The sequence below is a fragment of the Triticum urartu genome, chromosome 7 (genome assembly GCF_003073215.2).
Source record: "Triticum urartu cultivar G1812 chromosome 7, Tu2.1, whole genome shotgun sequence".
NCBI classification, from domain to species: Eukaryota; Viridiplantae; Streptophyta; class Magnoliopsida; order Poales; family Poaceae; genus Triticum; species Triticum urartu.
The window spans coordinates 716,385,609-716,412,690 of record NC_053028.1 but is presented as its reverse complement, the minus strand read 5'-3'; the positions used below and the strand labels follow the sequence as shown (position 1 = coordinate 716,412,690).

The window sequence follows — 27,082 nt, the reverse complement described above, 5'->3', positions numbered from 1 at the left end:
TAATGACTTCTCACAAATATTATCCAAGCAAAACTCATGGATGGGTTGTACTACCATGTTAATCCTGTCAAGTAAGATGGTTTCTATGTTAATCTTTATTATTGGATGTAGCATCTCACTTGCAACCGTGAAAAGTATGAATTCTATGACCTCCATACTAGCACTGTTTTTATCGCAAGAGTTATAGGTTTCTATTATGGATCAAACCCATACTTACATTGATAGTTCATGTGTTCACCAGATCCACAATTCCCTCAAGACAATGGATATGAGACACGTAACATGGATAAGTACTCATTCACCCAATATGTTCGTTCAATTGTCTTTGCATCATAGTCAGACTTGATTGGTGTACTCATGGCTATTCCTTCATCCTTTGTAGCATTTGTTATTCCTAAAAAGGCATATCCACATCAAATATTTTTGGTAATTGTTTTGTTAGGGGGTTAGAGATAGAATATTAAAAATACACTAAACTAAGTGTGAGTTCAAAGGAAACATCGAAGGGCTAAGAGCCCCGGCAACAGTGCCAGAAAAGTACCTTGACAACCGCTAGTGCATGGATAACGATGGTACCTTTCGCATAAGCATTAACTAGGTATTTGTTAAACCGTATGAGTTAAGGTTAGTCATTCCCTCATACCCAAGTAGAGTTGGCATGGTCTCGAGTCGCATTCACATCCAAACTAGAGTTTAAAAATTAGTAAACTTGTGATATTTTCTATTGGTGCAGCAAACGGTTAGCTAGATAAACTAAGCTAGGAAAACATAAATGTAAAGGAAGATATAAAGGCTAACCAAATTATAACATGAAAGCAAAGTGGGAGAAGCCAAGACTAGGCACACCGCACTACCATGTGCACATTCCCCTCACACCACTACCATAACCATAACATTCTTTCCTTGTTACTTGTTGCAACCATGAAATGCAAATAAGTACAAAATTATGTTGTGCTCCATCTCTCTCTCTCTCTGGAATGTGAAAATTATAAAAACAAATGGCATAAAAGGAAATCCACAAGACATTGTAATCATGTACTGCAATTTTTTAAATATTTCTTTCCCATCTAATTTCTCAAAAATACTTCTAGTTTTGCGATTTGGTTAGAAGTGCAAACTATTGGTTTTTGTTTGGAGGTCAAATATGACCATTCGTGATTGTTAATCATATGTTTCCACATAAGGGTTTTAAGAAAAAGTTAATAACACCAATCAATTTAAAAGATTGACACCATTGATATTTTTAGCTTCACCCCGCAACTCAGCATTGACATGAAAATCTTGTTGTAGTGCTTTGCAGATATCCAACAAGTGCACGGGGTCGCAATAGTCGCATTGGGAAGTATTGCAACTCTAATTTGTATTTATCGCTGTCGGAGAGAAAGAAAAATAATAAGTCTTTAGTAGCTAATGTATTATTTTGAACCACATGAAACAAATATTTATTTAAGAGAAATTATTAGTGCCATCATAGTGACATGATTTTGAGTGTTGTTGCTTGTAGAAAAGTAAATAAGACTACTAATTACCTGACAACTACAAATAACATGTATTGAAGGAGATCATCAACATTATAAACATAGGCGTGAGAATGGAAATTGGGGAGTTACATGGATGCATGGCATCAGTCACACATATGGGATATAAGAAATTATGTAATCCTAGATCATGTTCTCTTTACTTTTATACGCACGTACTCCATATGTAGTTGAACATGCTTATTTATGGGAAATTGCATAACATATGTTGCCCAATCCTCCCATGTAACATGTGTCCAATGGAAACTAATATACAACTAAGCTTTCCTTTTGGCGGATGGTCAAAAAACACGATAACACTTTTTGAATAAATGTACCAATCCTCAAATTTCAACCCTCCCCACTGATATCCTGGTACGTCACCCACGTGGTTGCTAGTTGGGACTACAAGAGTTGCGTGCGACTTGCTGGCACAATCCAAACACATAATATCATGAAACACACATATGGTTCAAATCTCAACTCACAGTATTCCGAACCTAGTAATATACATTATGCATAACAAAGTCATAGCAACGAAAGATCAAGAACAATAATCATAATAGGGATCAATACCCTAAAATCTTAGAATATTACATGATTGGCATCATCCAATTTCCATCCACCCCATGTGCGGGCATCAGATTGCACATACATGCATTGCGGAAAACATGATGAAGATGATGGAGAATGGTCTAGTGAAGTCAATGGTGATGAAATGCCCTCTCTGGAGGTGGGATTAACCTCCGAAGAACCCTATAAGACAATGATCAACGAAGGCAGTAGCTCTCTAAACTAGGAAAAATACACAAGAAATCTTAGTGAACTTTGAGGTCCTAGAAAATTTATAGTCGAAATGGGGGAGTTGGGTATATGTGGGCTTCACATGACTTGGCTACGCGCCCTAGACTAGTGCTAGCCCCAAGTGGTGTGCACCTCGGTTGGGCCCTCCTTGCTAGTGGTGCTCCTCTGGATGAGAACTCCTCAAACTTTTTTAACCTTATTTTTTGGCGAAGTACCCACACACATGAAAACTACACCAATATAAAATTCGATTAAAAATCTTCAAATAAAACAGGATTTCAAGTTTTGGCACATCAATATAAAATTAGAAGAGTAAGTATAAGCAAAATGATTGGAAAAGTAGATAAGTTTTGGCATATCACTTACTCGTCGTCAGAATTTCAAGTTGTTGATCTCATTGGTTTTGCTCGCCTAGTATCCTAGAACCCTAACCACCTAGCCATCATGCCGCTTTGCATTCTTTTATGTCTTCCGCATGAGCAATTGAGACGGCCTTGGTTGCACGAATAGGCGTACACGAACACACATATAAGTCTAGCTAAATCTTAAGGATAGAAATCATTCTCAAGACACTCCCAAGGTGTCTAGTTCTCCAATTCCAGCCTTACATGAACTTGATAACAATCTAATTCATAATTTTTGGCACTTCATCTCTAAATGAAAAGCTAGCTTGAGGTGTGTAATGAAGCTAGTTATGACTAATAGCAGTGAGTTACGTTGCACTACACTATTACATAGGATCCCTACATATATGTTGGTAGGGAAAAAGACTTCCTACCACAAAAAGTCGATCAGAAAAGAAAGGACATTTTCGACCAACATTGTTTGGCATCAGATGTCTAGTTGGCAAAGGTCTTTCAAACAGACATTTTTTGCCAATGGCATGTTGGCGACTCCAAAATAAATAGACTTTACAGGATGGAAGCGTGCAACATAGTGGTCTACAAAGAGCGAAATACAGATGGAAACTAAAGCAATGAGTATCTTATAGATCATATCTCAATATAAAATAGTGAAAAAACGTACAAATAGAAACGGTAATAACATAAGCACAATATGGTGACATCGGTAGCTTGTTACTTTTACCAGCAAAGAAGATGAACATGTGTATGAAATGACCCATGTTCTAGTTAGTTGATGTCCAAACCATTCCACTTGATGACCTTTCTCATGTAGCATTGGTGCTAGAAAGCTCATCATTCCTATTAGGATTAAATGAAAAATAAAAATCAGATGCAGTAAAACTCACCTTGTGGACTTAAGTCGAACATTGCCATAGACAGTCCAATGGGTTTTGCCGGAGCCAAGCAAATCAGTACATGCATTCCATTAATTTATTAATTTATGCTCAGTAATTTTTCAAATAAAATGTAATGATACTAATTTCCCCTACCTTGCAATTACGTGTAATTTTTGCCATGGCATCATACCCATAGAAATGATGGAGATGCACAGAGGTCAATGTAACTAAGCATAACCATATGAATCAAAAGTATCGTTGTTGATGCACTGGGGAATTGATATTCATCACGTGACTCACCAACACTAGTTGTGCCAAGACCAGGATCAAATGTAGATGTGCAATTCATATGCATAGCTTGGGGCGGCAGCAAGAACGAGTCAGTTATACCTTAAAACTTTTGTTGTTATATGGTGACCTATCAGGAAGAGCATCCATACAGTAATCTGTTGGATGCCAAATTTTTATGCAAATTTTTATGCTAACAATTGTCGGGAACAACATAGTTCCAAATTCTGAGAAAAGGAATTGCATCTGGATGAGTGTAATGTAGCATCCCCTGCAACAAAGATAGTAAAGGGAAAGTTTTAATGGGGGGGTGTCAAAATTCATGCTACCACCAAATTATACCCTACACATAATTTAGCAATCCCTTGTTAGGCATCATGTAATTATACATCAATACTATTTCTGAAAATCCATAAAAAAACATAAACATATGTTACCAATCAAACGTTTGTCTAAGGCAAATGAGTAGAAAACCAAATCGTGTTGCATAACCTAAAAATAGCATGACCCATCACCATGGATGTGGAAAGGATTCTGACTTTGAGGGGGTAATCTGGGATGCATTTTTCATACTTAAATAACCACTTTTGCTTCATCCATTCCGCCGTATTTAATCAATAATATTGGCAGGTCGATGTATAATGGATGCAGTGAGATTGACCGATGGACTGCTTCTAGAAGTGTAAATCAAATCTTATATAAAAAAAAGTCCATTTTAAAAATCTGAATGAATTGCAACATGACAGATTATGCAATCCGCATATATATGGTTAACTGGTTAGTAGTTCAAATCAAGTGGAATATATCAGTAATACCAACGACCTTTAGATTCAATGATGTAAAAGAATTTAGGGAAATAGAATTAGCTAAAAGACATGCATTACATGGTGTCATTTACATTGCCGATGGGATACATGTGTTAAGCCTGCACATGGCAATGAAACCCCACAAGCTTCCTGTGATGCTAGGACGTTCCAGTCCAATTGACTGAACTTAATAGACATGAGTAAAGAAAGGAGTTCGGTAGAGGCAAAGAGCCCACCTTCTTCCTCTCCCACCCTTGCCACAGCGACCAGATCGATGTGCTCCATGCTGGAGAAAAGGTCATTGGTGGTACTGCAATTATGCGGGGTGGGTGTGTAGGGCGCACCGCGGCTGGACAAAACTAATGTGGATGATGGGAGGTAGCTAGCTGGGCAAAGCAGATGCGGGGCACCACAGCGTGTTGCTGTCCAGCCGCATCATGACGGCGCAACATCGAGGCTCATCTTGGCATGGGAATGAGTTTGCATGTCGAAGCTCGATTACGGCGGCTCCAACTCAATCAAGAATAGGTGGGAAGCTGAGATGTATTGACCTTGGTCTGTCAAGTCGAGAGAAAATTTAGTGGTAAGATCAGGTGATGCAGCTGGGATAGTGTGCCATATGTTTTAGAGGGTGGAATTAGAATTGATTTTGAATGAGGGAGGGCATGCGATCGATCGATTATTATGCTTGGAAATAGAACTGCTATCTTAGTGGAAAGGAAAACAACGAGATAAATTTATGGGGTGGCATATGTGGTGATGTGGATAGGTTGCATGTTAAGATAGATTAGGTAGTGGCGATAATTCTCTTAGGTATATAAGTTTCTCTCGTGGTCACTCCATTGGTTGCGTATTGCAAATTTTATGTGCAATTTCATGTTTAGAGATGCGAAAGTAGGCGGTCACGTATTTATAGTTTAATGCTGAAAAAATAATTGTACCAACTACAAACAAATCACCATTTCCTAAGAACAGAAAATTCAAGTGAGAAAATACTGATGTGACACATCTTATATTTTCATGGTAAAATTTATGGTCAAAATTAGGCACAAATACGAGCAGGCTTGTTTGTGGACAATTAAATTCAAAACCGTGGCAGCAAGCTCACTGGAATTAAACATATAGAACTTGATAGCGTGATAATTAGTCACCCCAATAGCTGTAATAAAGTTCATAGATCCCAAAGTTCATGTCATCATGTTTGACACACATTTTTACATTATAACAATTGTTTGATAAGTATCTCTAATTTTTTTCATTGTTTCTTGACAATGCATTGTCATTCCACTAGTATAAAATAATTTTAAAAACAGTCTAGGCACGAGGAGATGCATGCAAGGTTGGGATATGGACAAGCATGCATTTGATAAGCACATAATCATGTACACCTTGAGTGTTGGGTTGATCCATATATCCCGCACTATGTTTTCTTAGAAGGCGAGGAAGCTTTGATGCGTGGCATACATTCTAGCGTGCACCGGTACACGACACCCTGGAAAGCATATAAAAGACATGCAACGGATGATTATCTGTAGAGAAATGCCAGTGATGTGCGTATGTATACATACTACAGGTATGTGCGTGCATGCATGTAAAGCATGAACCGTATCGGTCCTATCTATACATGCGGGAATTCAGCCACAACTAGTGCCCTTCCCCTCTCCTAGTTGTAATTGATCCAAAAGGCCATGGTTTTAGGCAGCAGAAGGTAGAGATCGGTCATGGCCGCGCACCTGCAGGAGCAATGTGACCCTAGTTGTGGCTGACACCTGTAGGCACCACAGCATGGAGGATTATCAATTAAGCAAACCGTGGCTGGGTGTACCAGTCAATCTAGTGGCTAGAGACTTCCACAAAGCACACAGATTTTGTGTAAACCTGTGGTAGGGGCTATACAATATTTATAGCTAGATACATCTATATCAATCATCATAGGAAACAGTGGGCAATGCTATATATGCGCAACCAGCTAGTGCGACAAATGTGAGTGTTTGATTGGTTTGCATCACAAAGGCAAACACCAACAAGAGAAGCATGCATATGGCACGAGTAGGGCTAGCACGAATACCACGTATGTAATCTGGCATGTCATCGCTTGGATAGGTTCGAGAAACCTTTCTACCTGTCACCACAAGTGTGTGGCTCCTCCAACACGACAAACAACGCACAGTTGTAAAGATGGGGAAGGTATCTATCTATCTATCCATCCATAGCCAGTGCCACTAGATACAAAATAAATAAAGGTCTGGAAACGTTGAGGCTTCTCTTGCAAGCGCCTTGCTACTACACGCATTAACTCCTATTTAAGCGTCTCCATGGATATCCCTAGCTCATTAATTTCTTCCATACTCATGTCTATGGTTGCGTCCAATATTACCATCACCCCAGAATCTGTTGCACATAAAGCCTCCACCATGGCAGACCACCTTCAAGTTCAGCAGAAACAGTTGGTACTACCGCCGGGGTTTAGGTTCCACCCGACGGATGAGGAGATCATCAAATTCTATGTGGTCCCTAAGGTGCTCGATGAAGCCTTCGTTGCCGCGGCGATTGAGGATGTGAACCTCAACAAGTACGAGCCATGGGAGCTACCAGAGAAGGCGAAGATGGGGGAGAAGGAGTGGTACTTTTACTCCCGAAAGGATCGCAAGTACCCCACTGGGATACGAACGAACCGGGCGACGGAGGCCGGCTATTGGAAGGCCACCGGAAAGGACAAGGAGATCTTCCAGCCACCTTTCAAACTCATCGGCATGAAGAAGACACTCGTCTTCTACAAGGGTCGGGCGCCTAGGGGGGAGAAGACCAATTGGATCATGCATGAGTATAGGCTCGAGAGCAGCAAGAAGCTGACATCCAACCCATCCATCACCACCCGCACCGTCACCAGAACCAACATGGCTTCCAAGGTATATAATAAATTTATACTAGAGTAGTGCTCATGAATCATCAACATGCTAGTAGGTAGTTAGCTACTTATTTTGAACAATCAAACGGGAGAACCCCCAATTGAATATTACTCACAGTAGCCAATACATGGAAATAATTACAAGGTTGCACCGATGTGTGAGGGGAGTTACATCCACCATGACATAGCGGCCTCCTTTTAAGTAGGTACCCTGAACGTATGGGTCAAAAGAGAGAAATTGTAGATAATGTTCATACTAGTAGGCCGAGGTGAGTAAATGCAACCATGGAATGTGATGGCATTTCATATATGTCTTAAATGTTCTAAAGGATGGAAAGGTTGATCGAGTCCAAAAGTTGGAGTCGAGGCTTAGTGGAGTCACTATGTTGCCAATTCCTGAGATGGGCACTAGTAAGGGGCGCCTAAATACCCAAGTTATGCAAGATATGTGCCAAATATGAGCAGTTAATGAAAAAGTGATCAGCATCTGCGACAATAGCGTCACACCTGGGGCATGCTACATAAAACATTTGATTTGTACTTATTTAATTTATGTATGTTTGTAGGAACAGTGGGTGGTTTGCAGGATCTTCCATAAGAGCACCGGACTAAAGAAGATGGTGACACCGTCATATGACATGCCAATGTACACAGGAGCAGAACATCAGCAGGGCTTTGTCGACTTAGATACATTGCCTCCTCTCATGGAATATGACATGTCGTCAACATGTGCGCATGCACCGCTGTTTCCTGGAGCTTCTTCATACAAGTCGCATGATGTTGGAACTGGCTCATCGATGATGGGCAGTGTGGCGCTTCCTATGATGAATTACCACTACATCGGGAACAACCACCACCACCAAATGATGGTCAACCCAACACTGCCTTTGTCGCTCTACCAACACCAACAACAACATCAACAGATGATGATGCATATGGGTGCAGATCAGGGTCTCATGGTCGGGGCTCAACCTGGAGGTGGGTTGGCGTCGATGCTGTCACAGGAGGATGCTGTGGCTGGGCTAAGGAACAACTACCCAGGGAACACCGCTGCAACAGCAGTTGGCGAGACCTCATTGATGAACATGGGTATGGATGACATTTGGCAGAATTGATGATCAAATAACCCAAGACAACATATATATGTGTGTGCATGCATAAATTAATAATCCATCAGACGGTCAGTTGATATATGCCAACCCGTATATTGGTTGGTGCCGCATTTTTATTTGTTAGTGTGACCTTGAGAGAGTTTGCAATCATGGCATGGCTTGGCATGCCACTCTTGTGCTAGTTTTTCAATTGTGTGTATGTGTATTGGCTTGTATATGCACTACCCACCAGGGTATACCTAGCTACATATGCATGTGTTGTAAATGTGTGTACATCATGCATCTTTTAAACCCATATAGAATAAGCTACTTTGTTTATATATATTTTTTCCATTAAATGTATTAATGTCTGTGAATTTGATCACATGTGTGCATTGTATCTGGAAAAGAATTTTTAGCACGCACCGACCTAGAGGGGATTTCCATCCACCACATAAACACTTATTTATACTTTGAAATGTGTTCTAATAAAATATTAACTCACTTCTAAATGTGTGCTAGTAATTTTATTCCACATCTAATCCAGGGCAAACATTTGTGGTGATGTCCAAGAGAGCGACATGCTCTACACCATGTTTCACACATACTCTGTTGGGAAAAAGTAGTGCCTAGGAGGCGCTGAGGCATGCTTAGGCGCTAGGCCATGGCCAAATGGCTCGCCTAGGGCATAAGTGGAAGTCTAGGCAGGCCAAGAAAGGAATTGTCTACCCAATCGGGAAATCATGCTATATTGCACCAATATGCCAAACATGACATATTCCAATGAATGTACCTGGTAGTTAACTTATATGTATACCATAATATCCATACACATAATAATAATCACATATACACCCTGATTACCAAAACTATATTACCGCCTAGGCTTGCCTAGGGCACTTAAGCACCGCATAGGCACTAGGCGAAGGTCAACCATCTCGCTTACGCCTACCGCTCACATATATAGTATGTGACATAGGCTTGGTCTACTAGAAAATATAGCTTTCATCTCAGAATAAAATTTTCACGTTGTAGTATTTACCAATCCGTTTTTTAAGTTACTGGCCCGCATGCCATGCCACTACTGGAAAGACTTATAGCCGGGGTCACATTAGTGGCGGGAACAGACAGGAACCCGCCACAATTATTTTGGGAAGTTCTAGTGGCGGGTGGAAAAAAGGGATGGCCACTGCTAAATGATCGGTATGATGGGCAATAATCGTCAATGCCACTCCTATATTTTCACGGAATTAGCCATGGGATAGAAACAATATTGTGGCGGGTCAGGTGACACACCAGCCATTGGTTCTCAACGTATCTATGGAGGGCCATGAGAAATTCCTGCCACGGTAATATTTTGCTAACCCATGCCCAAACTCTCCAAAATTTTCTAAAGTAGCAGTGGCAGGGAGAAGATGGCGCCCGCCACAGGTCTTGTAAGTATGGAAAGTGCTTGAATATATCATGTTCACTAACCTAGTGTAGCCTCAAGCTACAACATTGCGCTTTCAATAGTGTATATTCAACATAGAAAAGGTTTAAAGGGAAAATATTGTTAAAAATGGATTTCAATGGGAAAGCGAGTGTTTCTGTTCACTAAAGAGTGTTTAGTTTATACATGAAGTACATCTAGTTTTTTGCGTAGTGCTCTCAAATTTGTACCACAACCTATAGGGGTGATACGATGAACCCATGCCAAGTTTCAAACTTTTCATAGCTCATTTGCATGTTATTTCAAACAGAATAGCATTTTGGACTTTTTAGTTGCCAGCAAATCAATTAATGCTTAAAAAATAAACCAACTCAATAGGTGTTCAAATTTGAGCATTGCACTGTGATTGGTGTGTATTGAACATTGAAAAAGTTTGAGGGGGCAATAAGTTTAAATAATAGAGTTATGTGTGCTAGGCGGTGGTTTCCATTCCAAACTCAGATACTTCGTCGGAGACTATTCAGTTTGTACACGAAGTGCATCAAGTTTTTTTCATAACGTTCTAAAAAAATGGGCCAATAGCTCCTGTGCAACGTTTTTCATGCAAATTGGAAGGAGTGCGATGTAGTTCGAATGAATGGTTGTGGTGCGACACATTTTAGCGTGTAAATAGCCTAGGGTCACATTGGGTGTTAAATGGGGTTAAATTGGTCGTCAACCAAGCCCGTTTATGTTAGGACATGTGGGTCCAACTTAATTGGTCCTCAAAATAGCTGACCGTGCCCTGCCACCCCCGTCCGCCCCCACTGCCACTCTGCCCCCCACCCCACTTCTTCTCCGGCGGCGGCGGATCTTGCATTCTCGGCGGCGGCGGCGGAGCCCTCGTTCTCACCGGGCACCCGTTCCCTTCGTCTTCAGAAAATGGTGAGTGAATTCGAACCCTAGTCCCGTTCCTCTCTCGGGCCCGTAGATCTCAGCTCATTTCCTCTGTTTTCGCTTGTTGAATCGACAGGTTGTGAGGGGAGCCCGTGGGCATACTGAGATGGAGCCGCAAGATTCAACTTCGAATAGGTAATGCGCCTCTCTCTGATCCAATTTCGTCTGCTCTTTCTCACGGGCTCACATTGTACGCCACTGACAGAGGGGATGCTGTCGCTCGGACGTTCGAATTGACGGTCAATTTACCTCCATCAAAGGCAAAATTAGTTGATGGTAGCATACAGAACATTGAGAGACACACAATTGTTAAATGGGAGGTTGAGTTTACAGAGATTGATCCACAAGTTGTACAGAACATGGGAGAGAAGGCAGTGAAGAAATGGGTGGAAAAAATTGGGGAGAATATTGTTTGGGGTCCAGAGCAAGAAGTATCACTGTTGCGGTTTGATGATTGGAAAGGAGAGTATGTGAGAATAGAAGATGGTGAACAGATTGTTGAAGAAATCGATCGGCAAAACGGCTGGACAAGCAAACGGGCTAATTTTTTTGCTGAGCTCATTGATCTGAATATTTTTTCGAAGGTTGGATATGTGTCATCACACTTGGCTGCGCAGATGGTAGATGATGATTGGGCTTCACATAGGCCATTGATTCCCATGTGTACTGAACTTACAGTAATAGCCGAAGAGGGACAGGTGACTGGAACTGAAACTGCAGCTACTATTGATTGGAATGTAGTTGAATTAGATGAGCCTACTGATTTGGTCATTGCACCAATGCCTGACATTGAGATGGCCAAACTTTTTGGCATTCTAGTCGATGACAGAGATAAGCAGGAGAGGGGTGAATCTAGTTTGCCTGCTAATGCTGATGAAGATGTAGATGGACAGTTGATGGAAACAAGCTGCAGATGAAGTAGATAATGCACATGATGATGAGCTGGTGCATGTGTATGACAAAGAAAACCCTGTCATTGAAGTGGGGAAGTTGTGGCCAAACATGGATGAATTTAGAATGTGTTTCAAGACTTATGCAGTGAAACATGACTTTGATGCCAAGACTGTTTGGACTGATAGAAAGAATTTTTATGTGAGGTGCAGAGGATTTGATGGTAGTGTCAAGCCTTGCAAGTGGTACATATCTGCTAGACTGTAACCTGATGGAAGTACTATCAGGGTTAACCAAATCCCCAATCAACATACTTGTATTACAAGTTCATAGAGAGTACCAACCATGACATCACAACTTTGGGTTGCAGAAAAGATCACCCCAATTTTAGCCAAAACACCAAACACTACTGCCAAGAAACTCAAAGTAGACTTGGAAAAGATGTACCCCATTAAACTGAAATATACCACAGTGTGGAAGGCAAAACAAAGGGCAATGAAAAATTTATATGGTGATTGGGCAAATACATTTAGGCTGCTTTACAACTTCAAAGCAGAGGTGGAAAAGACGTCACTTGGCAGTGTTGTGGAGATAGATACTGAGGTATCAGCCAAAGGTGAAGTCAAGTTCTCCAAGTTTTTTATGGCTTTGAAGCCTTGCATCGATGGCTTCAAAGCAGGGTGCCGTCCATATTTGAGCATAGACTCATCATTTTTTACAGGCAAGTGGAATGGTCAGTTGGCAGCATGCAATGCTCTAGATGGACACAACTGGATGTTTCCTATTGCTGTTGTCTTGTTTCAGTCAGAAATAGAGGCTTCATGGACATGGTTCATGATCCAGTTGAAAAGATGCCTAGGGCCAGTGTCACCTTTGGCTATACACACAGATGCATGTAAGGGGCTGGAAAATTTAGTGAAAATGTTTTCCCACATGCTGAGCAGAGGGAGTGCTTCGGTCATTTGTGGATGAATTTGATCAAAAAATTTAGAGGAGAAGAATTTGGGCGCATGTGGTCAGCAGCAAGATCTTACACTAGATAGACACACAAATATCATCTTGATAAGATAATGGCAGCATGCGATGAGTTTGGTCCATGGCTGAACACCTACCATTCTTTGTTATGGTACATGTCAGGATTCAACACTGCCATCAAGTGTGACCACATCAACAACAATTTGGCAGAGAGTTTCAACGACAAGGTGAAGGAGTTAAAAGATTTGCCTGTGCATTACAAGGTTGACCAAATCAAGATCATGCTCATACGGTTGTGGGAATTGAGAAGAAGGATAGGTGATTGTCTGCAAGGTGATAAGCTTCCAGCGGTGGTACAACAGGTGGTTAATAAGAGCAGAAGTCTTTCACGTTTTTTTGTTGAAAAATCTTCACCTTGGGGTGCTGAAGTTAGAGATAACAAAACTGGAAGGAGACATGTTGTTAACACTGAATTGCATGATTGCACTTGCCTCGAGTGGTAACACACTGGTAAACCATGTGAGCATGCCATTCTTTTCTTAGCATCCCAACCAAAGATAAACATGCACCCATATTTGCATGAATATTATTCGGTAGCAAAATTCAAAGCTACATATGCTACTCCAATTCCAGCACTTACAGATCAATCTCAGTGGCCTGAAGTGGAGATTGAATTTTCCATGTGTCCTCCCTTGACGAAAAGAAAGGCTGGCAGGCCTAAACCGAGTAGATTCAAGGCATGGTTTGAGAAAGGTGGGAGTAGTAAGAAGGGAAAGAAAGATGGAAAGCCAAAAAGGCCCAACAAGGTAACAAAAACAGATGCAAGTTGTGCCAGGAACTTGGGTACAGAGTGGGATCTGTCAAATGCCGTTCTTGTTTATTTGTCTGTGTTTTGATTTGGTGCTTTTTCCAATTACTATATCTATAACATTTTCCCAATGGCTAGGAGGAAGCGCGCAAGTCAACCCCTTGTTGTTAAACAGTGTTGGCCAACAAAAAAAGCAAGAGTCAATGGCTGTAGAAAGAAGAGAAGTGTGCCTAAGCCTGAGCAGACTGAAGAAAATCCTACTGCAGTCAACATTCAGACTAAAGAAACTGATGTCGAGGTGCACACCGAAGAAACTGAAATTGCAGTCAACATTCAGACTGAAGAAACTGCTCTCGAGGTTGAAACTGAACCTGAGCGTGTCGAGGTTCAGACTGAAGAAACCCATGTTGAGGTACACACCGAAGAAACCGAAACTACTGTCAACATTCATACTGAAGACACTAATCTCGAGGGTGTTGGCGAGGTGTTGAAAAGACCAGTGAAGAAAACCAAGATGATCAGTGAACTTGTGTGTGTGGTAGAACCAAAAACAAGAAGTGCTAAGGCGAAGAAGGGCACATGACGTGGTAGGAAGAGGTAGAACAGAGAACTGTTTGAAAATTTGTGTCATGTAATAATATTTGTAACTTGGTGCGTACTGGTAGTCACTATGTATCCGTGTATTTCTATTCGGACTTGTTTGTTGGTCATTGTTTTAAATTCAAATTTGGGCTCAAATTTGAATTAGGGATGGGCTATTGATATTTTAATGCTATCTAAAGTACCTCAACTGAAATATGTTTGCTTGCTGATCAATCCGAGCCCTTTTGGTAAGTTGAACTCATAGTCATGAAAAGTGTGTTTCAAATGACCTCCAAAGGTAGGGTAAACGGCCTCATATTTAAGCAAGTTTTTTTGGCCCCATGTCTAAACCAGCCAAATAATTTTTCTACACATCTATTCTACCTATATAGTGTAAATCTAAAGTCTAACTATTTATTAAATTAATTTTCTATTCTTTTCTTTTCTTTTTGAAAAAACAAGGTTTAATAGAAAATTATATATAAAACAAGTTTAAAACATGAAAATGAGAAAGTAAGTTAAGATCTTTCTTAGTCAATCCAAAATGAAGTTTTGGTGAGGTTTTCACACTTTTCATTTTCAACACCCCACCTACTCTCGGTTGCCCACTACTCTCTCCCTTGAACTCCATACTACATTGTTCGAGGAATGACAATTTAGTGAAGGATTTTTCATAAGAATGTATGTAAACCATATTTATATATTTTTCTTGTTACTATACGACAAAATAAGACTATGTGCGCAAGTTATATTTTTTTTGATTTTTTTCGAATTACTTATGCTCAACCCTAATCACTCAAAACCCCACAAAACCTCTCAAAACCCCGCACACTCACGGGTCGTCGATTGTTGTGCGTGGACGGTTGAGATCAGGCGCTAGGGTTAGCTACAATGTCCTTCGATCCGCATGAGACGCGCTGATTGGTTGAATCAGTGGGGTTTGGATCAGCCTCTCTCGTTGGGGCATCAGGGCCGTTCATTTGAATCCAACGGCACGAGTTGACGCGGTGCATGGACTAAGCCTACACAGTGCCCTTTCCATCATTGCATGCATGCCTACCCGCAGCGCCGACGCCCGTTGCAGCATGCATGCCCTGCGCCCGTGCGTTGCATGCATGCCCTCGATGTAGCCCTGATCCGCCACCCCTCTTGACGCAGTAAGCTGTCGCATGCCTACCATTAGCACCGATGCAGCATCGCATCAAAGCGTGCAGAGACAACCAAAAAGCCAACGGTGCATGGCGTGCGGTGCATGGCGTGCTCCTCTTTGAACGACACAACACTGGCATGATGGGTATCGATGCAGTTCAAATGGCGTGCTGCTTGTTACAAGATTGGCAAATTAAGGCGTCAATTATTGTCACGTCTCCCATCGACCGAACGTTGCCCTCTAGCAAGGCCCTAGAAAGCAGGCTACATTGCCATGCATGCATGCACGGGCAGCACACGCAGAGAACCCGGGGCAGGCGTGTCCCCTTGACCCACGACGGCACAGACGCGTGCGTGAGCCCGTCCCCCTTGACCCGCGACTGGTGGCACAGAAGCGTCGTAGCCCGTTTCCCACGCTCATGTACACACTTTGATGGGGCGCCACAAAACGTCGCCCGCCCATTAATTCTACCCGGTGAAACCACTCGAAGAAATCAAAACCCACGTCGCACTTGGGCTATTTAAGCAGGGCACTATCGTCTTCCTCTCCCTCCTCATCCATACCCCATCCTCTGCCTCCTCTGCCCTCCTTCTTCCTTCTTCTCCATCAAACCCGATCGAGCCCTCGAGCCACCATGCAGTACAACGCCCCCACCTACCGCTTCCCCCCCAACCGTGCCAGAAAGGCTCTACCCGGCCGGAGTCTACGTAGAGAGAACCCTTAGGGTGTGGGCGATCTAAAGGTGGAGGGGCGCAAGGGAGTTATCGGAGTTCTTCCTTGCGGTCGGCTTCCGCCACCTCCCCCGCGGCTCTCCAAGCATGTACCATGTTGAGGAGGTCAACCACAATGGCGTTGTGGTTGGGCTCCTCGCTACGTTCACTAACCCCTTCGATGCTTTCCACCTCCTCGGGCGAGTGTATTGGGTTGGTTGTGAGTTCATAGCTTTCACCACCCATAACATCTTCACCGACTTCAACAACATCTTCCCCAACAACGGCGTTATGCACACGCTCCCTTACCCCATCAACAACGGGGAGGAGTGAAGGGCGCCCGGAGGAGCGAGGTGGCGTCCACTCGGAGGAGGATGAGGAGGAGAAGAACCCGCGTTTGGTGCCCCCCGATCTATCTAGCTTGCTATATATCTATCGTATTAGTATTTTAAGTTGTAATCGTTATGCTACTATTATTAAGTTGTATTAGTATTTTAAGTTGTAAGGCTATCGTGGAGTTGTAAGGCTATCGTGGAACTATGGGTTGCAATCGTTATGCTTCTATATAATCGTTATGCTACTATATATATTGTGTGTTTCGTGCTATTATTTGTAGATTGCTATGGGTTGTTCTTGCTATTACTTGTGTATTGCTATGGGTTGCTACGGGCCCAGGTTGCTACACCCCAATCACCACACACACCATCTTCAAAATATTGGCCAAATAATGGGTCATGACTGATAACCCACAAGTATAGGGGATCGCAACAGTTTTCGAGGATAGAGTATTCAACCCAAATTTATTGATTCGACACAAGGGGAGCCAAAGAATATTATCAAGTATTAGCAGCTGAGTTGTCAATTCAACCACACCTGGAAACTTAGTATCTGCAGCAAAGTGTTTAGTAGCACAGTAATATGATAGTGGTGGTAACGGTAGCAAAAGAGTAGTGCAAGCAAAATTAAATATTTTTGGTGTTTTGTAGTGATTGTAACAGTAGCAGCGGGAAAGTAAATAAGCGAGAACCAGTATATGGAAAACTCGTAGGCACCGGATTAGCGATGGATAATTATGCCGGATGCGGTTCATCATGTAACAGTCATAACATAGGGTGACACAGAACTAGCTCCAATTCATCAATGTAATGTTGCATGTATTCCGAATATAGTCATACGTGCTTATGGAAAAGAACTTGCATGACATCTTTTGGCCTACCCTCCCATGGCAGCGGGGTCCTATTGGAAACTAAGGGATATTAAGGCCTCCTTTTAATAAAGAACTGGAACAAAGCATTAGCACATAGTGAATACATGAACTCCTCAAACTATGGTCATCACCGGGAGTGGTCCCGATTATTGTCACTTCGGGGTTGCCGGATCATAACACATAGTAGGTTACTATAGACTTGCAAGATAGGATCAAGAACTCACATATATTCATGAAAACATAATAGGTTCAGATCTGAATTCATGGCACTCGGGCCCTAGTGACAAGCATTAAGCATAGCAAAGTCATATCAACATCAATCTCAGAACATAGTGGATACTAGGGATCAAACCCTAACAAAACTAACTTGATTACATGATACATCTCATCCAACCCATCACCGTCCAGCAAGCCTACGATGGAATTACTCACGCACGGCGGTGAGCATCATGAAATTGGTGATGGAGGATGGTTGATGATGACGACAGCGACGAATCCCCCTCTCCGGAGCCCCGAACGGACTCCAGATCAGCCCTCCCGAGAGGTTTTAGGGCTTGGCGGCGGCTCCGTATCGTAAAACGTGATGATTTCTTCTCTCCGAAAGCGAATATATAGAGTTGGAATTGGCGTCGGAGTGTGTCCAGGGGGCCCACGAGGTAGGGGCGCGCCCTAGAGGGGCGGCGCCCCCACCCTCGTGGACAGGGTGTGGGCCCCCTGGTCTTCATCTTTGGCAAGGATTTTTTATTGTTTTTTCTAAGATGTTCCGTGGAGTTTCAGGTCATTCCGAGAATATTTGTTTTCTGCACATAAAACAACATCATGGGAATTCTGCTGAAAACAGCGTCAGTCCGGGTTAGTTCCATTCAAATCATACAAGTTAGAGTCCAAAACAAGGGCAAAAATGTTTGGAAAAGTAGATACGACGGAGACGTATCAACTCCCCCAAGCTTAAACCCTTGCTTGACAAACTGAAAGAAAGAAAGAAAAACTAGCGAGCCATAATAATAAATCTCGGATGACAACACTTTCTCAAAACAATCATAATATGATATAACAAAATGGTATCTCGCTAGCCCTTTCTGAGACCGCAAAACATAAATGCAGAGCACCTTTAAAGATCAAGGACTAACTAGACAATGTAATTCATGGTAAAAGAGATCCAATCATAGTCACACCCAATATAAATTAATAGTGGTGAATGCAAATGACAGCTATGCTCTCCAGCTAGTGCTTTTTAATAAGAGGGTGATGACTCAACATAAAAGTAAATGGATAGGCCCTTCGCAGAGGAAAGCAGGGATTTGTAGAGGTGCCAGAGCTCGGTTTTGAAATAGAGATAAATTATATTTTGAGCGGTATACTTTCATTGTCAACATAGCAACTAAGAGATGGCGATATCTTCCATGCTAAACACATTATAGGCGGTTCCCAAACAGAATGGTAAAGTTTACACTCCCCCTCCACCAACAAGCATCAATCCATGGCTTGCTCGAAACAACGAGTGCCTCCAACATACATCAGGTCCCAGGGGGAGTTTTATTTGCAATTAATTTTGATTTAGTTTGCATAAAGCATGGGACTGGGCATCCCGGTGACCAGCCATTTTCTCGTGAGTGAGGAGCGAAGTCCACTCCTCTTGAGAATAACCCGCCTAACACGGAAGATAAGGACAGCCTTGGTTGATACATGAGCTATTCGAGCATACAAAACAGAATATTTGTTTGAAGATTTAGAGTTTGGCACATACAAATTTACTTGGAACGGCAGGTAGATACCGCATATAGGAAAGGTATAGTGGACTCATCTGGAATAACTTTGGGGTTTAAGGGATTGGATGCACAAGCAGTATTCCCGCTTAGTACAGGTGAAGGCTAGCAAAAGACTGGGAAGCGACCAACTAGAGAGCAACAACAACCATGTGCATGCATTAAAATTAATAAACATTGGATGCAAGCATGAGTAGGATATAATCCACCATGAACATAAATATCGTGAAGGCTATGTTGATTTGTTTCAACTACATGCGTGAACATGTGCCAAGTCAAGTCACTTAAATCATTCAAAGGAGGATACCACCCCATCATACCACATCATAACCATTTCAATAGCATGTTGGCACGCAAGGTAAACCATTATAACTCATAGCTAATCAAGCATGGCACAATCAACTATGATCTCTAATTGTCATTGCAAACATGTTTATTCATAACAAGCTGAATCAGGAACGATGAACTCATCATATTTACAAAAACAAAAGAGGTCGAGTTTACCAGCTTTCTCATCTCAGTCAGTCCATCATATATGTCATCATAATTGCCTTTCACTTGCACGACCGAACGGTGTGAATAATAATAAGAGTGCGCGTGCATTGGACTAAGCTGGAATCTGCGAGCATTCAATAAACAGGAGAAGACAAGGCAATATGGGCTCCGGGTTAAATCAACAATAATGCATACAAGAGCCACTTCAACAATTTAATTATGGTCTTCTCCTACTAACCCCCAAAGAAAAGAAAAGAAATAAAACTATTTACACGGGAAAGCTCCCAACAAGCAAAAGAAGAACGGGAAACATTTTGGGTTTTCATTTTAATTACTACTGCTACAACAGTAAAATAAACTACTACTAATTTTTTGGTTTTTCTTAAGGTTTAACAAACACACAAGAAGAAAGCAAGAAAAATAAAATAAACTAGCATGGATATTACAGTGAAAGAGTATGAGCACCGACATCTAGCAATGAGTGTGTGTGAACATAAATGTAATGTCGGTGAGAAATACGTACTCCCCCAAGTTTAGGCTTTTGGCCTAAGTTGCTCTATTGCCAGGGATAGCCTGGCGGATACCCGTAAGTGTAGCTGGGGTCGTACTGCGACGAAGAATAGCTGGGATCATACTGTGATGAAGAAAAGGACTCTGACTGCCACTGGCTGACAGTCATCTCTGGATCCCAAGAATAAACAGATTGTCGTGGAGGCTCATCTTGTGGTTCCGGTTCCGGGGCTGGTGCAGGGTTTTTGTAAGCCTGGACAGCAGCCCACGTGACGAGATAGAGTCCTACAAAATTAAACAAAGAAGGATCAGGCAACATAATAGTTTCAGGATAATGTTTATCAAAGTATAGCTTATATTTGAGCTCTCCATCCCTGCCCTTAACAAGAAAATCATGTGCTAGCATGCTCTTATAATCTAGATAAGCACTAGGCAGCAATTTCTTTTCTTTCTCATAAAGCCTAATAGCTATGTTAAAGTGTGTAGCGAGGCGTGAAGCATAAATGCCTCCAAAGATGGGACCCTTGGTACGGTTAAGACTTAACCGTCTAGCAACAATTTTGCCCATGCTAACAGTGTTGTCGCGGTATAAACCATGGAACAAAATAATAATATCAGGAACGCTAAGGTTCCCACAGTTCCCACGACCAATCAGGCATCGACTAGCAAATAAAGCAAAATAGCGTAACACAGGAAAATGTATGCTAGTGATTCTCGCATCTGAAACCTTCCTGGTTTCTCCCACAGAGATAAGGTTAATAAATGGTTCCAACTCCTTACGGGGTGGTTCCTCTAAGGTACCCTCAGGGGGTATGTTGCAGACTGCGCAAAATTCAGACAATGGCATTTTCTTCACAACGTCATATAAATGAAACTCTACTGAAGGAGGTGATTCCTTAGGGTAAAAGTAGAAGTTTTGCACAAAAGTATTTGTGAGTAAGAGATACTATGGACGTTGGTCGCGGACGAAGTCGGTGAGGCCAGCATTCTCAATCAATGAATAGAAATCCTCATAAACCCCGGCCTCTCTCAAGAAATTATCAGAAGGCCATTCACACGGCCGGATCTCCGCGGTACGAGGCAAATTATATTTGGGCCTCTGAGCTTCTTCATTTTGTTTCTCCTTTGAGCTTCGGCTCTATGAGCCCCTCAAAATTCTCTTCATCATTTTTCTGAAATAATCTGAAATTTTTAGTAACTTCAAACAAAAGTGAACCAACTTCAATAAAACTGATAGCAACTACTCTTACAAGTGCCTAGAGCCTGTATCAAGCATTAGAGCTACTTGGAACCATATAAATTTGACATGCAAGCTCAAGAACATGGTCACCTAAGCAGCACAAATTTGCAAAGAATAGAGCACTAGAACAAAAACTAATTGGACCAATGGAGGAGTCACATACCAAGGAACAATCTTCCCAAACAGTTTTGCGAGAGGTGCTTTGAGCAAGGAGATCGAAAATCACAGCAAAAGTGGCTGGAACTCGTGCTTGAGTTGGTTTTTCGGGTTTATGTGAGACAGGGGAAGAAGATGGGTGCTGGGAAAATTTTCATCTGCAACCCGGCCACTGGAGAGTTTGTTGAGTTGCCGCCTGGAAGCCCCAGCCTTCTCCATGAGCACAGGGTCGCCTTTGGCTTTGATCCCTGGAGTGGCGCCTACAAGGTGGCCAGGCACTTCATCCGCTCCTACAGAGATATTCCACAAATGGGTGTGGAAGAAGGAGGCACCATTAGAGAATACAGCTGCGGACATGAGATCTTGACATTCGGTGGTGATGTCAGCAAGGAAGAAGCTTTGGTATGGAAGGCCACCGTGGATCCGCCATACCCTATCAAGGCCAGGACCCCGATTTGTCTCCCGGGGGTCTTGTTTTGGAGTGCTCTCAAGTCCATGGTACTACCTGCAAAAGTTATCTCGATTTAGTTTACTTGATGAAACATTTACGGTGCACCCTAACCCTCCATGCAGCGATTATCTAGGCGGGAACGATTCACTATCTGCGCTAGGTGGTAAGTTATGCTATATCCACTCTACCTCACCGTGGGACATTTCCATTTGGTTGGTCACTATGCCGCCAAGTCTGCCTGCCGATACCAAGAATGCTTCTTGCCTTTGCTTGCGCGTCGACTGAACGGGACAAGATATTCATCACCGTTGATGCGTGCATCCTTCTCCGGTGTGATCTCCGTGATGGATCCCTTGAAGAAGTAATCAACATGCCACGTGACATGTTGTATGATCTCCGGAATGGCAGAAAAATCAACATTGGTGCGCTCTTTGTTGCCCACTACACGGTGCCGTATGTGGAATCACTCCTGCGCATCAGACCTCCGTGATAACCAGACATCATATCGTACGTGATCTCATCATTATATAATAAACGTTGTCTAATTTCTTGTGTTGCAGCCAAAATTAGCGGAAGCACATTAGTATACGTCTGTTTTTGCATTGTTCTTACCTAGTCCTTACAATGTATTTCGTTATGAGTGGATATTGTCCATCACAAATTTTTTAATATAATTATGCTTTCAAAGTCCTGCTGATTATGTACGTGTTGATGTAGCATGAATTTTTCAGATATTGTACCTGACATGGAGCGCTAGCTGAACCACATGACATGCGCACCACTTTATTCCTGTCGCTGATAAGTATTTGCTGGCTGGAATGTATCTAAACCCAGCGGCTCACCTTAATATTACCAGTTTTGTTGCCTATATGCATCGAGTTTAGCAGACACGCCTTGTTGACCATATATGGAATTTATTAACATATGCCAACCAAACCAATATTTATTGATTAAAAAAGTGAGCACAATATTGATCATTTGGAGCAGTCATGTGCGATACAGCCCTATGCATACAATACATACCCGACAGGCCATTCGAACATATTATCAGCCTTCTTGGTCGATGAATTCGGGATACTATCAGGACTCCACAGAAGAGATGGCTCCTGAATATGATAATAATGTAAGACGATGTACTTCTGTCATATTTGAGAAGCTACCGATACAATGCTGATGCTTGATCCTGCTTGTTTATAAAACTGCCAAATTGACAGATCATCGCTAATATATCTTTTCTTTGTTAACTTGTTGTTTTGACTCACAGAGTGCTTTAGAATATGGTGAACGTCGAGTATACTTTTTCTTCCTCATATCCTCAACAAGTAGTACTTTATGAGCAATCTTATGGTGATGGGTGTGTCTCCTTAGAGCAAAATGTCCAGAGCAACTCGAACGCGTTTTCTGAAGATACCTCCGAAATCACTAAATCGGCAAGCACAAGAGTGTGTGGTTATTCAAATTGATTTTGTCAATACTAAAGATCAAAATTGCAATGCTAGACACTTATATTTTTATGCGGTCCATGTTTTGGCCTTTGGCTCCATTTCTTCAGGAAAAAAATAAAAAAAAACAAAAAATCAGGCCTTTTGGAGCTCTTAAAAAATACTTTTTCTTCTATTCTTTATTTTGACCATGTTCTCAGTTGTCTGGTGATTTACTGTGAATTTCCCTCTACATGTGTTACATGTAGATTGAAGGAGGAAAAGGCATTAGAATTGCGCTTTAATGTGCAAAATATCATTGATAAAGAGTAAATTATAATAAGAAATAGTGATGCAAAATGGACGTATCAGCTCCCCCAAGTTTAGACCTCACTTGTCCCCAAGCGAAATCCGAGCATAGTAAACATGTCACAATTTTATGAAGTGTGGATTCAATAGTAAATAATACCAAAATGACAGCATTACTATTTAATTTCCTAATCAGACATTCTAAACAGCGATCCCTTCTTATTCTTACATAACTTCTGATGAGAAGGTCATGACACCTTTAGATGCAAAAGTTAAACCCATAAAAGTCTCTTGATCATTAATTTTAGAAACTGCCTGGGCACGAGGAGATGCATGCAAGGTTGGGATATGGCCAAGCATCCAGTTGATAAGCACATAGTCATGTCCACCTTGATTGCTGGGTTGATCCATATATCCCGTGCCGGGTTTTCTAGAAAAGGCAAGTATCTAGGATGCGTGGCGCACATTTGTGTACACACCAGTACAAGGCACCCTGGAAAGCAGATAAAAAACATGTAACGGATGATTATCTCCAGACAAATCATGCGTATGCATGAAGGAATTCAGTCGTAGCGGTGGTAACAGATACAAAAGGCCATGGTTTTACGCAGCGGAAGATAAAGATCGGTCATGGCCGCGCATGCTGCATGCGGGCCTGCACGAGCAATGTGACCCTGGTTGTGTTTCACACCCATAGGCACCACGGCATTGAGAATTATCCTTCCATGTATTTCTAGCAATTAATGGTGAACTATGGCTGGGTGTAGAGGGGTCATAGACTTACGAAACACACATGGTTTTTTATAAACGTGTGGTAGGTGATATATAGTATTTATAGGTCCATACATCTAGATCAAACATCACAAAAAACAGCGGCAGTGCTACATATGCACATCCAGCTAGCGAGACAAATGTGAGTGTTTGTTTGCCTTGCATCAAAAAGCCAAACACCAGAAACAGAAGCATGCATATGACACGGGTAGGGGTAGCACGAAGAGCACATATTCATATATTAACAAGAATGAGAACAATCTGGCATGTCATGGCTTGGAGAGGTTGGAGAAACCTAGCTACTTGTCACCACAAGGGTGTGGCACCTCCAACAGGACAAACAATGCATAGTTGTAAAGATGAGGAATCAATCTATCTATCCATCCATAGTGAGTGCCACTAGATACAAAATTTAAAAAGGCAAAAAAATTTCAAGACTTCTCTAGCAAGCGCCTTGCTAGTACACGTATTTACTCCTATTTAAGCGCCTCCATGGATATCCATAGCTTATTAAATTCCTTCCTTCGTTACTTACATATTTATGATTGCCTCCAATATTGCCATCACCCTAGAAACCATTGCAGAGAAAGCCTCCACCATGACAGACCACCTTCAAGTTCAACAACAGAAGTTGGAGCTACCGCCGGGGTTTAGGTTCCACCCAACGGATGAGGAGATCATAAAATTCTATGTGGCCCCCAAGGTGCTCGATGAAGCCTTCGTCGCTGCGGCGATTGAGGATGTGAACCTCAACAAGTACGAGCCATGGGAGCTACCGGAGAAGGCGAAGATGGGGGGAAAGGAGTGGTACTTTTACTGCCGAAAGGATCGCAAGTACCCCACCGGGATACGAACGAACCGGGCGACGAATGCTGGCTATTGGAAGGCCACCGGAAAGGACAAGGAGATCTTCCACCCACCGCTCACACTCATCGGCATGAAGAAGACGCTCGTCTTCTACAAGGGCAGGGCGCCTAGGGGGGAGAAGACCAACTGGATCATGCATGAGTATAGGCTTGAGAGCAACAAGCAGCTAACTTCCAACCCGTCCACCGCAACCCGCACCGTCACCATCACCAACGCGGCTTCCAAGGTATATAATAAATTTATAGTATATAGTAGTAGTCATGAATTCTTAACATGCCATTAGCTAGTTAGCCACCTTTTCTGAACAATCAGGGGGAGAATCCCCACTTGAATATTACTCTAAGTCGCCAATACATGGCAAGAATTACAAGGTTGCACCGATGCATGAGGGGAGATAAAGCGGCCATGACATAGCGGCCTCCTTTTGAGTAGGTTACTTGAATGTATGGGTAAAAAGAGGGAAACCATCAGTAATGTTCTTGATAGTAGACCGAGGTGAGTAAATACTGCAATGGAATGTCGTGGCGTTTCATGAGTCTTAAATATTCTAAAGGATGGAAAGGTCGACAGAGGCCAAATGTTGGAATTGAGGCCTAGGGGAGTCACTGTGTCCCCATTTCCAGAGGTTTGCACTTGGACAGGGCCGCCAAAATACCCAAGTTATGGGATATATGTGTTGGACGTGAGTAGTGAATGACAAAGTGATCGGCATCTGTGACAAAAGAGCCACACCTGGGGCATGCTACTGATCATAGTTGATTTGCACTTATTTAATTTATGTATGCTTGTAGGAACAGTGGGTGGTTTGTAGGATCTTCCATAAGAGCGCCGGACTGAAGAAGATGGTGATGCCGTCATATGTCATGCCAATGTCCATCGGAGCGGAACATCAGCAGGGGTTCGCCGACTTAGATACATTGCCTCCTCTCATGGGCTATGAGATGTCGTCATCGCTAGCAAATCCAATGTTGCTTCCTACAACTTCTCCATACCAATTGCGCGACATCGGTGCTGGCTCATCGATAATGGGTATTTCATGGTCGGGGCTACATCAGCAGATGATGATGTATGCGGGTGCAGGTCGGGGTTTCATGGTCGGGGCTGAGCCTGGGTGTGCGCCATCGTCGATGGTGTCACAGGAACATGCTGTGACCGGGCTGAGCAACAACTACCAGGGGAACGCCGCCGCAACAGCAGTTGGCAAGACCTCATCGATGAACATGGGTATGGATGACATGTGGAAGTACTGATGATCCAAGACAACATAGATATATGTGCGTGCGTGCATAAATTAATCATCCATCAGACGGTCGTTCGATATATGGTGACCCGTATATTGGTTTTGCGCCGTATTTAATTTCTCATTGTGGCCTCTAGAGAGTTTGCATGCAGGCATGCCTCTCTTGTGCTAGTTTTTCCATTGTGTATGTGTATTGGCTTGTATATGCACTATTCGCCGGGGTTTACCTGGCGATATATGCATGTGTTTTAAAATACTGGCAGGTGTGCATCATGCATCTTTTAAACCTATATAAAATGAACTATTTTGTTTAATTATAAATGTTTCCATTATATGTTTGGGCGTGCATTGTCTTTGGAAAAGAAGTTTGGGCATGCATGCAGCGACCAAGAGGGATTGCCATCTACCACATACACTATTTTAAAATGTGTGCTAATAAACTTTTACTTACACTTTTAAATGTGTGCTAGTAATTTAATTCTAATATGTTTGGTCGAATGTTTGTGGCGGT

General features: G+C 42.3%; 2 protein-coding genes across 3 annotated transcripts; both read left to right on the top strand.

Moving 5' to 3' along the window:
• The first annotated feature begins 6,985 nt into the window (after positions 1 to 6,985).
• On the top strand, positions 6,986 to 8,999 carry LOC125523033 (NAC domain-containing protein 20-like). 2 transcript variants are annotated; one of them, XM_048688070.1, is made up of 2 exons: positions 6,986 to 7,564; positions 8,136 to 8,999. In XM_048688070.1, the coding sequence occupies exons 1-2, from the start codon at positions 7,007 to 7,009 to the stop codon at positions 8,676 to 8,678; spliced, it is 1,101 nt and encodes a 366-aa protein (XP_048544027.1). In that variant the 5' UTR covers positions 6,986 to 7,006; the 3' UTR covers positions 8,679 to 8,999. The 2 variants fall into 2 exon arrangements, with proteins under 2 accessions (XP_048544027.1, XP_048544026.1); XM_048688069.1 differs by having other exon boundaries at positions 8,130 to 8,999.
• Positions 9,000 to 25,000: 16,001 nt separating this feature from the next.
• LOC125523843 (NAC domain-containing protein 20-like) lies at positions 25,001 to 26,867 on the top strand. Its single transcript, XM_048688911.1, has 2 exons — positions 25,001 to 25,557; positions 26,123 to 26,867. The coding sequence occupies exons 1-2, from the start codon at positions 25,006 to 25,008 to the stop codon at positions 26,579 to 26,581; spliced, it is 1,011 nt and encodes a 336-aa protein (XP_048544868.1). The 5' UTR covers positions 25,001 to 25,005; the 3' UTR covers positions 26,582 to 26,867.
• The last annotated feature ends 215 nt before the right edge of the window (positions 26,868 to 27,082 follow it).

Bases quoted from the DNA above. Each gene is read 5' to 3' on its own strand.
- LOC125523033 (XM_048688069.1), top strand. From the start codon at position 7,007: ATGTCTATGGTTGCGTCCAATATTACCATCACCCCAGAATCTGTTGCA. The intron at 7,565-8,129 runs GTATATAATAAA...GTATGTTTGTAG, and splicing joins GAACCAACATGGCTTCCAAG to GAACAGTGGGTGGTTTGCAG.
- LOC125523843 (XM_048688911.1), top strand. From the start codon at position 25,006: ATGATTGCCTCCAATATTGCCATCACCCTAGAAACCATTGCAGAGAAA. The intron at 25,558-26,122 runs GTATATAATAAA...GTATGCTTGTAG, and splicing joins TCACCAACGCGGCTTCCAAG to GAACAGTGGGTGGTTTGTAG.